This window comes from Spodoptera frugiperda, chromosome 8, assembly GCF_023101765.2.
Source record: "Spodoptera frugiperda isolate SF20-4 chromosome 8, AGI-APGP_CSIRO_Sfru_2.0, whole genome shotgun sequence".
NCBI lineage: Eukaryota > Metazoa > Arthropoda > Insecta > Lepidoptera > Noctuidae > Spodoptera > Spodoptera frugiperda.
Window position 1 is genome coordinate 7,252,360 of NC_064219.1, and position 13,240 is coordinate 7,265,599.

The 13,240-nt window shown below is 35.8% G+C and overlaps 2 protein-coding genes across 3 annotated transcripts in view; both read right to left on the reverse strand.

The window, feature by feature from the left end:
• Positions 1-3,299: 3,299 nt before the first annotated feature.
• LOC118275329 (cysteine synthase) lies at positions 3,300-7,320 on the reverse strand. Its single transcript, XM_035593232.2, has 10 exons — positions 6,955-7,320; positions 6,407-6,522; positions 5,901-6,068; positions 5,603-5,769; positions 5,245-5,469; positions 4,918-5,050; positions 4,611-4,791; positions 4,277-4,414; positions 3,767-4,008; positions 3,300-3,442 (listed from the first exon to the last, which is right to left on the reverse strand). The coding sequence occupies exons 1-10, from the start codon at positions 7,032-7,034 to the stop codon at positions 3,366-3,368; spliced, it is 1,527 nt and encodes a 508-aa protein (XP_035449125.2). The 5' UTR covers positions 7,035-7,320; the 3' UTR covers positions 3,300-3,365.
• A 187-nt stretch (positions 7,321-7,507) lies between these two features.
• LOC118275668 (venom carboxylesterase-6) overlaps positions 7,508-13,240 on the reverse strand; it is a 29,770-nt gene continuing 24,037 nt past the window's right edge. For both annotated transcript variants that reach the window (XM_035593721.2, XM_035593722.2), the window contains exons 9-11: positions 9,636-9,811; positions 8,954-9,237; positions 7,508-8,242 (exon numbers count right to left, since the gene is read on the reverse strand). In XM_035593721.2, coding sequence (XP_035449614.1) covers positions 8,029-8,242; positions 8,954-9,237; positions 9,636-9,811 — 674 coding nt within the window. In that variant the 3' untranslated portion in view covers positions 7,508-8,028. The remainder of the gene's footprint in view (positions 8,243-8,953; positions 9,238-9,635; positions 9,812-13,240) is intronic.

Genomic DNA, 13,240 nt, shown 5'->3' on the forward strand with positions numbered 1-13,240 from the left:
GTTATTACGGAGCAGCGTCAGCGCCGGCGCTTACTAGGTTTCGATCGGGAAGAGCTTTCAGAATTTTTTGATTGATACTTACTTCGCAAAATTGATGAGGTTAATCAATTTATTTATGTTTTATTTGCTATGTTCATAAATGACTGTACGTATCCGTTGCGTTCATGGCTCTGATGTAGATTTGCGTAGAAGCAACGTTTTCGTAGCGTTTTACTAGATAATGTTCATTGTAAAATATACATTCCCTAGAAAGTGTGTATGCAAGTGTCTATTTTTTGAAAATAAAATAGAAACATAGAAAGTCAACCTCAACGTCACGCCATTTATCCCCGAAAGGGTCGACAGAGTGCACATAAGAAATATAAACACCTACATATGTAATAGAATAATTATGTTGAATATTCTTATTTCGGTTGACTGGTTAACGTATCTAGTTATTTGGTAAATAAGAATTACAAGGTAAAACAAACAAACAACGGTTAACACGTGTGTAAATAATGCACATTATGTATTAAGTAAAGTCGTAAAACCGTGAAGTTGCGTCAAGTTGGGCTTTACTGTGTTCGTGTAGGTATGTACACATATCTAACTGAGGACATCACTACATTTTAAATGAAACAATCTGAAATCATTTACACTCATTCATACTTTTTTGTACACAAGTGATTACAAAACCGAAAGAGTAGTGATAGATATATGTAGATAGAGAGATAATGATAGTGATATAGTGTTTTATGATTGAACCTGCTATCTCTAACAGTAGCAGTTAAATTGAAAGGTTACACTTACTAGTCTAATTCAATAAGAGCGGAATAAAGAACCGAAACCAGAGATATCATTTGAAAAAATTGCTCTTTACATATAGCTTATAATAATTTTATCATCAGCATTTAGATTATATTATACTTACAGAAAATAACTATTTGCACATCTGTATGTACCTATGTATATGTATCTAGGTATAGATAAGCCTGTTTATGTCAATGGATAAAGTACCTACTTATCTACGTTAGGCAGACGGTGCCTTAGACGTAGAACTATCGCACCTGAGTTAAAGTAGATATGCGATGTTTATTTCAGATTGTATTCTTTTATTGATAACAAGAAGCGTATAAAATAAGGTATAACAAGACAAAATGCAACTTGGGACTCCTGAACTCCCAAAACCCTGAATTATTTTGGTGTTGTTCCTCACAGCGCCAGTCCAGATAACTATAATCAAAATTCAAATTTCATAGCAAATAAAAAAAAAAAACTCAAATTGTTTGCGGAGTTTTCCAATCAGTTAAGTCTTAAAATATGCAGGTACAAGTGCTACTGCACGAGAATAATCGAAGTCAATGTCTTTCTTTCAGATCAGTCAGTATCGACTGACCTACTACCTTCCCGGAGCTACTACCTTCATCAGGTCGCATCGTCTGTCCACCTTGTCGTTTATGCTATGTAATGAACATATATCTATACATTTCTGCCTACAATTTGTGGAAAAAACTGGCTTGACGTTATATTAAGACGATTAGATAAAGAGGACGTGGTTTAACCCGTTGTCTGTCGGAACGCAGATCTACGCGAGACACAATGTGTTTTCTATTGTGTCTTATATACCGACAGACAAGTGGTTAATCACTTACTGTTATTCCACAACTATGAGTTGTCTGGATTACCTCATTGTCCCTCCATGTTGTTGCTTCCCAGAAATACATTTGTTATAGAAGTAAGTTAACTGTTACATTAAGTTAAATAGTACAACCGTAACTTCTAGCAGTCATTTCGTAATGCGTAGTTCGTAGCGCTTAGTTCGTAACGCATATTTCGTAGCACGTAGTTCGTAGCGGGTATTTCTACTAATCTCGTAGGCATGCAAACCTTATAAAACCTTAGGTGTAGAGTGTAGTGTTAACTTTTTCCATGCGGTTGAATCACCAGTTGAGTCGAGTATTGAGATTAATACCGATAAAACGCTGCTACGCGTTAAGTACTACGAGCTACGCACTACGCGTTACTGATGTAGTCTTTAACTTAACGTTACAATTAATTTAAAAAAATAGTTAATTTAGTTTTTTCTCTAAAAGTTTGTCATTAGTTTCGTTCATTCTAGATTACCACATTTGAATATCGTACCTTCGTGACCAACAAAAGTTTAAGGAAGTAATATCACACGTTATATCCTGCTGATAAGATTAGCCTTATATAATGAATTAATGATAATCGTCATAATAAACAGATGACGACACGACGACGCGCGATGTCGTGTGCTCGACTAATATATTTGGTGACATTTTCACAGGTTCCTTTATTAACTTAATCACGATGCATGGAACATGTACGTAGACCGGTTTTGCGGACTACCTAGCAGTATGATTTTCCCCCCTAAAACAAAAAGACCGACTGAGACTGTCTCTAGATGAAACGTTGCTGTTATTCTTTCTCAATAATGTCTTTAAAAGTGATAACGATACATATATTAATTTTAACTAACTTCTGCCAGGCAACATATGCCTATGTGTTGTTCTTCTGAAATGTTCATCTAGATCTGTTTATTCGTTCAATGATTAACTAACATACACATCTACACAAGTTTTCCCATTTATGATAAGTATCAGTCTTAAATTCAATTATTTTTTTCATTTCAACAGCAACAGTTGGACTGTTTTATCAAGTTATTTAAGTATTTTTTCGCCATTCATAAGCATTATACGTAGGAAGTCAAGGGGAACGATATATTACAACAATAGTATCAAACATCATTGCAATGTGACTTTATACAGTTATTAACTTTCGTTCATGTACCTCCATTGTACAATAAAACTAATTGGCATAGCTTGTAGTACTGGTACAAACTGACCATTCTTTACTTTATATCGTAGATCGAGATAAGCAACTTGTCGCAATGTAATTAAACCCTATTTTTTAATGTTTTCTTATTTGTAATATTTTTTTTTATTTGCTTATTTATGTTCAAAGTACTAACAAAAAACAATTTATGCTTAATTTACCGGCCAGCCAGAACAAGGGTCTGTCGCACGATGTCTGGATAGCCGCTATGCCCCAGGTAAATTTGAATTAAGAACATAATTTGTATGGACTATCTGTCACATAAGTTTATCGGGTACTTATATGAAGGTGGTGAAACAGGGGCTAAATAAATTGTCGGATATGAGATTAAAGTTTGAAACAATTTGTGAGCAGTTTATGTAAAACTTCTATGAAATATCTACCGACAAGATAGAGCTTCTTTACACTTTATTTAAAAATAATACGTAAGTATCCAGGGAGGTAGTGTAGTAAAATATTTTAATTTAATAAATAAATTTTATTTGATCTTGATTTTAGAATATTAAAATACAATACAAGTCGATATTAAATTAATTATTTTTGTAGGATTCGAAGATGTGGTCAATGATGTCATCGCCAGTCACCACATCAGTTGGGGTGCAGAATGCTGGAACAGATACAGAATACATAGTTTAAATTTCCATGGTTTTAACACCAGATTGCTAGAAAATAAGATAGATGAATTCGTGAAATAAAGTTATCAAACACTTTGAAATTTAACAATTTAGAGATGGTTAGTATAAATCTTCAGTACAGTACTATTGTAGTTTTTTCTCTATACTTCTCGTATATAAATCAATTGCTGTTTGTTAATCTCGCTAAAACTCAAGGACGGCTTGGCCGATTTGGTCAAATTTGGCCTTGAATTATTTGTGGAATGGCCCTTAGTGTTTTATAATTTTGTTGTTTTATTCATTTATTTTGTACTTACCACTATTATCGGAATCTTTCGCCACGATGATCACGTACGGAGTGATGTCCAATACACGGGACAGGAGACCGATGGTAGTGTTCTCAGACTCAACATTATCTGCCAGTGTGAACACGTGTTTGTCGAGATGGTCAGTCACCACGTCCTGGAAGTCATACTCCTCAGAGACCTGGCCAGGTAACTTGGTGGGGTTCGTCGCTCTATACCGAAGATTGTTTTTGGACACAGCTCCCACGTAATGTCTGAAAGTAATTTTGAAAATTATATTGAAATTTGCTTCACTTAATAAATCATCAAACAAAATCTAATCATGAGTTTCTGAATCCATGATTAAACATTTAATTTTAAGTTTAATTTCAATGTACGACAAGAATGTTATCTTACACATAAAATAAATGCACTGTGCACACCACAAAAGTGCATGTATGCATAATGCATATACATGGTTGGATTTGCCTTGGTTATTTAGTTTAAACAGTAGTGCAAATAGATTGTAAGTAGAGTAGTTACCCGTTATCATCCACAATGACTGCGATGTTGGCGTTGGTCTCGTTCATAGCCTCCAGGACCTGCTGGCACGTGCTATTTGACGGCAGCTTGGGATATTGACGGGTCAGGTTCAATTCACTGATGGGTTTTGACCACCATCTGTAAATAAATAATAATAACACTTATAATATAATATCAATCAGAGAAACGAGTAATTCAGTGTGATATAATACACAAATGCTAGACGTTTTTTCAGCAGACTGCGTTTTCCGATTGATAATAATGATGATGAAGCAAAACAATAAGAGAAACGATTTTAATATTGATCTAACTTAGATGTATGTCCATTTCTTACTTCATTGTATGCTCAGGAGGCTCCAAGAACCGGTGTGCTTCCATCCACTGGTCGCTGACGAACTTGGTCATGTAATTCCTGATGCCATCGGGCAGGATGACCACGACGCTCTTGCCAGGGCCAATGTTCAGTGACTTCGCAGCCTTGAATGCCGCACACACAGCAGCTCCGCTACTACCACCTGGTAAGATAAGTATGCATTAAAACTGAATGATATTCGTATGTCAATTAGGTATGTTATATCATATATCAATGGCAACGGCAACCAGTCGAGAACTTATGGGACAATATGAAAATCTATAGTTACCACACAATAATCCCTCCTTTTTGGACAGTTCCCTGGCCATTAAGAATGATTCTTTGTCTGTGACAACCTCAATGTGATCAACCAGTGACGTGTCCAGAACAATTGGCGCATCCGATCCTCCGATACCTTCAACCTACAAAAAAAAGATCTTTATTATAATGCAATTAATCGGTAATTGGTTGAAAGAAGTAAAGATAGAATTTATTATGTACGTAATTTCCTCTTTGGTGGCACACACCCAAATCATATAATAATATCATTTGTTTTATGTGATAATGAATCTAATGATAATAATCATCTTTTTGGCTCTTTTAATTTATAAATTACCAAAAATGGATGGGGATTTCCGTCCTTGTTGATCATGATGGAACCGTGGGGTTCGGCTGCGACCACTTTGCACTCTGGGTTGTGTTCCTTGAGCCTGCTGCCCACACCAGACAAAGTGCCTCCGCTGCCAGCCCCCAGTACCAAGAAGTCCACTTTCCCTAGAGCTGCCAGTATCTCTTCTCCTGTGGTCTCGTAATGAGATCTCGGATTTATTTCGTTGTCGAACTGAAACAAAAGTATTACATTAAGAATTGTACAATATTTAAAACATAACTAGCTTAAAGTGAATGTTTATAATACGTAGTATCTGTAATTCGGTATCCTTCAAGAAGAGTATATAATGGTTATTAGTTCTTACTTGGTTAAGTATAACGACAGTGTCTGGGTTTTCATCCTTCAGTCGGCGAGCGATGGCGGTCTCGATGGCCCCATTCTTAGTCTGAATCACATCAGCTCCCAACAAACGCATCGTGTTTACTTTTTCCGAGGAGTTTTTATCTGTAGTTACAATTGTACACTTATTTCCTGGAAATGAATAATTAAATGAATCACTTCATAATATATTTTGATTAGAGTCTTATCAATTTGTTCGAGGCTGTTTATTTGTTTTTCCTTGTGAATTTAGAACGAGATATTTAGTTAGTCAAGGTCGTTACCCATTAAAGTCGCATTCAGTGCAAGTCCGATGCCTGTGTTCCCTGATGTGGCTTCCACAAACTCTGTCTGATCGGTCACAACCCCTTCCTTCCGTGCATCGTTCATCATGGCTAGTACGATCCTGTCCTTGATAGAACCTCCTGGGTTCATGAACTCGCATTTCACATCTGATGAAAGAGAAGAAAGTTGTGAATCTGCGTCTCTACTGATTGAGTTGTTTGTTTATTATATGTGAGATGAACCAGTTCAAACTCATAAGTAAACATAGAAGTGAACATTAAGCACGTAACAATAATATGAATACAAATACGTGCATAGCAAAATCCGCAATAGATTTCGACTATCATGTATACCTCACTCTGAAATCGAATTCAAAAGCTTGTTTCAGCAATCATACTTTTTGCGACCACTTCTTAATCAAAGTAGTCATCACTCATTAGTGATGTAATTATAAATTGGAGCGCGAAATGTGAAGAGATAGAATATTACTGAGAAAGATACATACAAACATCGCAATGGACTCCATTTTCTGTGGGCAGCCTGTTTAGTTTCACCAAGGGCGTGTTGCCCACTAACTCCAAGACACTGTTATACGCCTTAGAGACGACTGCTGGCTTGGCGCTGAAATTTTAAGTCATCATTATTTAACTGTCATTTTTAGTTCAAATTAAATCAAACAGCAACATAGTGCGTCAAAAAGCACAAATTCAATTTGACATCGATAGATTCTGTGGCGCTAAATAGGCCTGTCAGTCCTGCCTTCTTCTGAACAACTTTACGTCTAAGCAAGAAGGAAAGCTTTCGAAGAGAAATCTTTCAATTACAAGAAAGACAAATACAGATCGACTTCTTTCCATTTCCAGATTTAACATTAGTCTTTTAAACAAAAATCTGTTAAGATATTGAGTTCTACGTGAAAGAGCTATACTTCGGCACGAATAGTTCAGCTCGACCAGCGTGTTATCACGGCCTCACAAAGAACCGGCGTGAAACAACGCTTGTGTTGTGTTTTGTTGTGTAAATGAAGTAGTAGAAGGTAGTATGATAACTTACCTGGAGTCACCATCGCCAGCAGGGGTTGGTTTTTCCCCACCTTCACGCCTTCGGAAACTCACCAAGTTGTTCCTTACCATTTTGATGAGATACAGTTATTTACTTAACTTTATAGAAAAAAAATGTTCGGTTCAGGACTGAATCTGTTTACCGAATGGTGTTGCTTGTACCTGATCCACTTATTTTATACACCAGTCAGTATGGCTAGAGGATCTGATGACGTACAGGGAAACTGCATGATTAATCATGGTAAGTAAGTAGGTACCATTTTTCTCGCACTAGTTTCCCCAAGCCATGACGTACATTTTTAAATGGCTTTGAGGTTTTATGTAATGAGGATCTAGATATTCTGCTATTTTTTTTTTGTATTTTTTTTCCTTAATGTAAAGAACACGTGTGTGTTTGTTTATAGCATTTTATCGCCGTTATATCATTGACATCTCATTACTTGGAATTTATAGATTTTATTTATTCTAGACATTCAATTATAATCTTGTCACAAATACTTAAGAACCCATTATCTACCCACTAAAGTAAATTAAAACAATAAAAAAAATACTAAAATTGTTTATTCTAGAAATGGTAACTTAACAGGCGTTGACACTTTCCAAAGATATATAAGATACTTAATCTAAATAAATCTATTATTTACATCGCATTTAAGAGTTAGTAAAATAGCTAATTTTCCATTTCCTTTAATCGGAATTGGAATAAGCGTTACGAGAGAAAGTTCACGAATAGTCTTAAGAAACGAACACATTCACTCGTTTATTTCCTACATTCCTGTAATGCTTGGCTTTCCATCAATCGCCACTGTTAGCCGCCAGTACTTGAGATCACACATTAACAGAATTCATTATCGTATTTTGGCACTTGGTGATAAGTTAGTAAGTTTATGATCAACACTGAACACTGAAACGCTACTTAATTTTAAGTCACCTTTATATTGACATATTCTATAATATTAGACACGTTAGCTTAAAATTGAGTAGCATTTGAGTATTTGATCATAAGTCACACTGGCAGTTAGAGCGTCTCAAACCCTAGATTCACTTATCACTTGATTGTACTATTTCACTGGTCAACTACAGTTGCGTTAGTGGCGTCCTCTGGTTTGGCAGCATAGTTCTCGTATAGGAAGTTCCAGAACTTTACTCTCTTGGCTTCAGGGTCCGTCTGTATGGTGAAGTTACCGTTGATGTCCAAATAGCTGATATGTTCCGTGTTATTCACTTGAGGCCAGGTGAAGTCAACTACAGATTCGTAGTCCACACTCGGCGTTGGGTTCCTAAAATGAGACATTTATTTTAGAAAAATAAAACATAATAAAGTTCAAGCCCCAACTTGATATGGGACTTTGCCCCATACGTCTTCCTAGCTGAGAAATACAGGAGACGCATTGGGCATCTAGAAAAGCCTCCACAGTGATCGCTTAATACAAGACCCAATTTATTGTTATTGTATCTATAATCAATGAAAAATCATGACGCAATAATCTCAATCACAAGCAAGATTTAATACCAGATTTCTCGTGTACCTAATTAGATTTTATCATTGTTCCCTATCGTGAGTATCGGTGTTCTTGCAGTGGCCCTATTAAGTAATAACAATCCATCATCGAACCACCAGATAACAATTACGTTTATCTGAAGTTATCTAATCGCTCAGTCAGCAATGGCAACCGAGTATTTGTGCAGGAACATAATACAACGTAGTAATGGCCTCTAGAAAGTTATTTCTTGCGGTTGCAAATGACCACTCTCAATATTTTGAATTATATCATAAAATCCATAAGAAGTAATGGACAATATTATTATTCAATAATAGTAGGGTCTTGTGCTATACTCGTACACATAATATATTTAGTTGGGTACTGTTCCTTATTTTTTTTATATTACCTACAGATATTGACTTGCTCCGAGTTAATTTCATATTTCACTTAGCTACGGAATGATGATAGGCTGGTGGTATGGAATTTGTAATGTATAGCACTATTTACCCAGTTTTGGCGAAGTTCGTCCACATTTGTACCATGCGCCGTGAGACAGCTAGCTCGGGAGAATCATCATCCAATCTGTAGTTGAGTCTTGAGAAATAGAACAGGTATCCCATCTCGTCGCCATGGCAGGCGCCTGCGTGTGTGATGCCCAGCATACGTTTGAAGAGCCCCAGGGCTCCGTCGAACGCGAATCGGTACAAGTACGTGGGACTCGTCCGATTACTATCTACTTGCTGGCGGACCGTCTCCAGAACAGGCCGCAGGAACATCACATCTGTGAATAACTAAGCACAAAATACTGTATCATTTGATCTGGTGATTAAGATTAATCTCTGAAAAAGAATTATACTCGTACAGTTAGCTAAATGATGTTATATTAGTTAGAAAAAATATTGATTTAATACAAAAACAGTACCTAACTATGAAGTAAAGTCTGATCGGAATGAATGGTAATAATGATTCGATTAATCGAATTTTAAGTTTGAAGCAAATTTTAGTCCCACAGGTGGCCGGTAGAGACTTTGTGGAATTTGGCATAAAAAAATTACGTCGTCGCTAGTGACTATCGTCAAATACTATATTGTTTCAAACTCATGATAGATGTACTACTGCACACCAAATAACTTGGCAAACTGTATATAACAATAATCTAAGTTCTATAACTAAACTGATGTAATCTTACGTCAATGAGGTTGTCAATGTTCCTGTTTTCGATCGGTTTCTGTTGGAAGTAGAATGCCCTGATGGCGTCTGATATCTTGTCGACGATGGTGTCGTTATGGCCGAGCAGCTCCGGCGGCACCACGCGACGGAACTCGTGCTCCAGCTCGCTCAACAGCTTCGGGTAACGTTGGAGACCTAAGAAATTACGCAATTTGTAAATAACAGTAATAAACATATAAGGAAAGCAGTTGTTTGTTTATATCGGTAATATGTTATTATTTATTTATCCTTCTTAAATAACTACTTAACAACTTGAGAATGGTTAAGTTTAGGATACGGGATTTCCTAGTAAAATCGGTCAGGAATGATGGAAACTATCGTCGCTTAAAAGATTTTAGGTCGACTTAATACGTAACCCTGTATATGTGTGAAAGGGATATGTCGCATTGGTCCGATGCATGAATCAAATTCATAATTCATCATATTAATCAATCCGAATAAATGACATATCTGATAAATAAAATCGATAATTAAAATCAAGGTTTTCCTCTTTGCAATTCTTTTGATTTAGCCGAAGGATTTAGCGCAATCTCTGACGTTAAATAAGTGTAGTTTGTTTTCTGTAGGGAAATCCCAGTGTGGTTAAAACTCTTTTTAGAAATTTTTATTTCTTCCCATTACCTAATTAGGTAACATCAATTAAATAAAAGTATATTAGGTTGGTTTTACCAGCAGAGTCACCAACTGCGAGAACTATCTGCTTTCCTTGTGGAAAGCCCTACCTAGTTTATGTAATTTTGGTTAGTTACTGCTTATTGTATGAATCTATCCATATCCATAGGTTCCTAAATAAGTTATATCACTGTAAGGTACCCATCTTATCTAATAATCTTGACCATGCTCAACACATGTACAATACACAACACATAATGACATATAAACATTGTAGGTAAGCCATTTTATCCTAAACTAGGTTTAATTGGGGTTGAATGACTTACTAAAAGTTTAAGGTAGGTCTGCTGTTGAGACATAAGTAAACTAAAAGTGGTACTACATATTTTCCATGTTATTTATTAAACGATTTTCTTTTCTTCCATTACCAACTTACCTACGCCAATAGTACCGACATTAAATGAGTAAAATGAAAAAAAACAAAGGTTCGAATTTCGAATACGGTGTTGTAACGTAAACCTCAAGAAGGATATTGTTATAGTAATGTTATTGTCGTGAGAAAGTGGCACGCAGTGAATATGATCGCATGTGTTACTTTATTATGTAAATACGAGTAACGACCCGGTCCAACTGCGGTCGCATGCTTGTTGCCGGTTACTTTGGACACTGTTAGAACATTATGTAACGTTTTACATCACCGCAATAACTATATATATGTTTTTTCACTCAATTTTAACTACCAATGCTAAATCACTTGTCAATATTACGTGTCCTACTTTTTTTTTTAATAATAGTGTCTACTTAGGTTTTTTATGTCCTTGGTCGATGTAGAATTATTGATTCTGATGTCATTTTTTTCAGAAGCAAGCAAGGATTGTTTGCCTCGTTTCTAAGAAGGTGTTTCTTAGTTCTAAGCTTTTATTTTGTTTGACTAATGTTAAGTATATCTACGCAATATGATGACCAATGTCAACTTTATTTACCTATTACATATTTTGGAAAATAAAATTACCAATTGAATCACTTTATCCTGGTAAACGCTTGTACAAAAATTACGTAGTTTCATCTCAAAAATAAATTCACACAATAATTGATGATTCGTGAATATTCTAGGGAAATGACTGTCACAACTGACCTTTGCTTGTGAAACTCGAATATGAGTCACAGTGAAATTGGAGTCATAGAAAATTGGAGACAGCTTCGGTACAGAGGGCATGACATAACTCTACTGCGTGACTTGTGATTCTTATGAACAAACAGTTTGCAATATTTGTCTCCTATTAACATGATATTGAATAACGGGGCCGATAATTCGATTTTTGTAACCTGACTTGTAGGTCTCGATAATTAAATTATCGTTATTGCGAATGTCGAGTTTAAGTATGACGTCTAGACATTCATAGTTGAGAGACGACTGTTTTTTTTTTAATTACCACGATAATCATAGCTCTATAGAAGCTAAAGACAAACGTAACGTATCGGGTTACCAGGGTTCTGGCTCAAAGTAAGAGTAGAAATGGGGTGATCTTTAATCCGTAAGAGTCTGACACTCCCTCTCGCCTCACCCAAGACGGGAGAAACCATTGGATGATTTCCCCCTTTTAGTTGAATGATCATACGATACGACTAAATCTTCTCATGCATGTTGCTACGGGAGATAAAACTTATTTTCAAGTATTTCGTTCATTGTAAATTGTTATCTTATCACTGAAACATTTCGTTATGGCCTTCATCTTACGTACGATATCAATGTACAATAATAACAAACACAGATTAATAGAGTACCTTATAAATTCAATGGCGATGTAAGCTATTATAGTTTTCTTCCTGCCTTTATCTCAATTGATTTGGGGCATTTTAGGCGCCCTGTTCTTTATCGTCCTTTCACGCAGCCTATGTAGTTTTCTTTCATCACAACAGAACTGACAGAATCGAATCACTAGTATAATTGTGTTCTGTAATATAGCTTTTGGCTTAAGGCCGTCAATGATTAGTCCAATAAGTAGCATTGAAGAAAACTTTGACAAAACTTATGACCTCTGAATGATTAGGTATGTACTTAAGTAGTTGTGTGTGAATGTAGTGTTAGAGAGCACTACACACACATACAGCTACTTAAGTATTTTCTGCAAAACCACAAGATAAGCGGTGTAAATGAATAAAGTTAATTTCCAAACTAAGTACACAGTAATATTGCAGTGTGTCGCAAAAGTTGTGAGTGCACAGGATTTGTGAAGGGCTCAAAGTGCGGCCAGTTCCGTTCACCTAGCTTACAAAATGTCGCCAAGGATTTATTAAGCCTGCGCACCTATTTAAGCTATTAAACGAAAATTGCTTTTAGTAAATGTTTAGCTGGCATGTTAATTAGGCATGTGCAGCAATCGTGAGTTCACTTTTTTTAAGGGGAATTCATGTATGCATTATTATTAATCATTAGGCCAATAAAGCGGCATTACATGCCGTAATGTACACTTTTGCCTACCCCTTCGTTGATAAAAAGCATGACGTTGTAGAGTTTTAACGTAATAAGATATTACGTCTGCTCTGAGTTTTCCAATTTGGTTATAGAGTGGGTATTCCCACAATCTACCAGGAAATGTAATTTTCCTGACGTACCTTATGTACAAGTGCCTCCCAACAAAACCAATGCAATTACGTGTATTTCGTCACTAAAATGCAAGGTCTAAGGAAAATATTACTATTTACGTTTTTTGGCTGACTCACGTAATAGTAGATGATTAATTTTTATTTTAATGCCAGTCTTGTATGTATTATTTTAAAATATTAGACACGACTTTTTTATTTTTTTACGGAAACAAATGCTTTCGAAAATATATAGATAAGAAATATCGCGTGATGAATTTGCTCCCACTCCTAAACTTTGACTCGTTTTATCTACGTATTGTTATCTAATATAACATAATAAAAAAGTGACTAATATTTAGTCGTTAC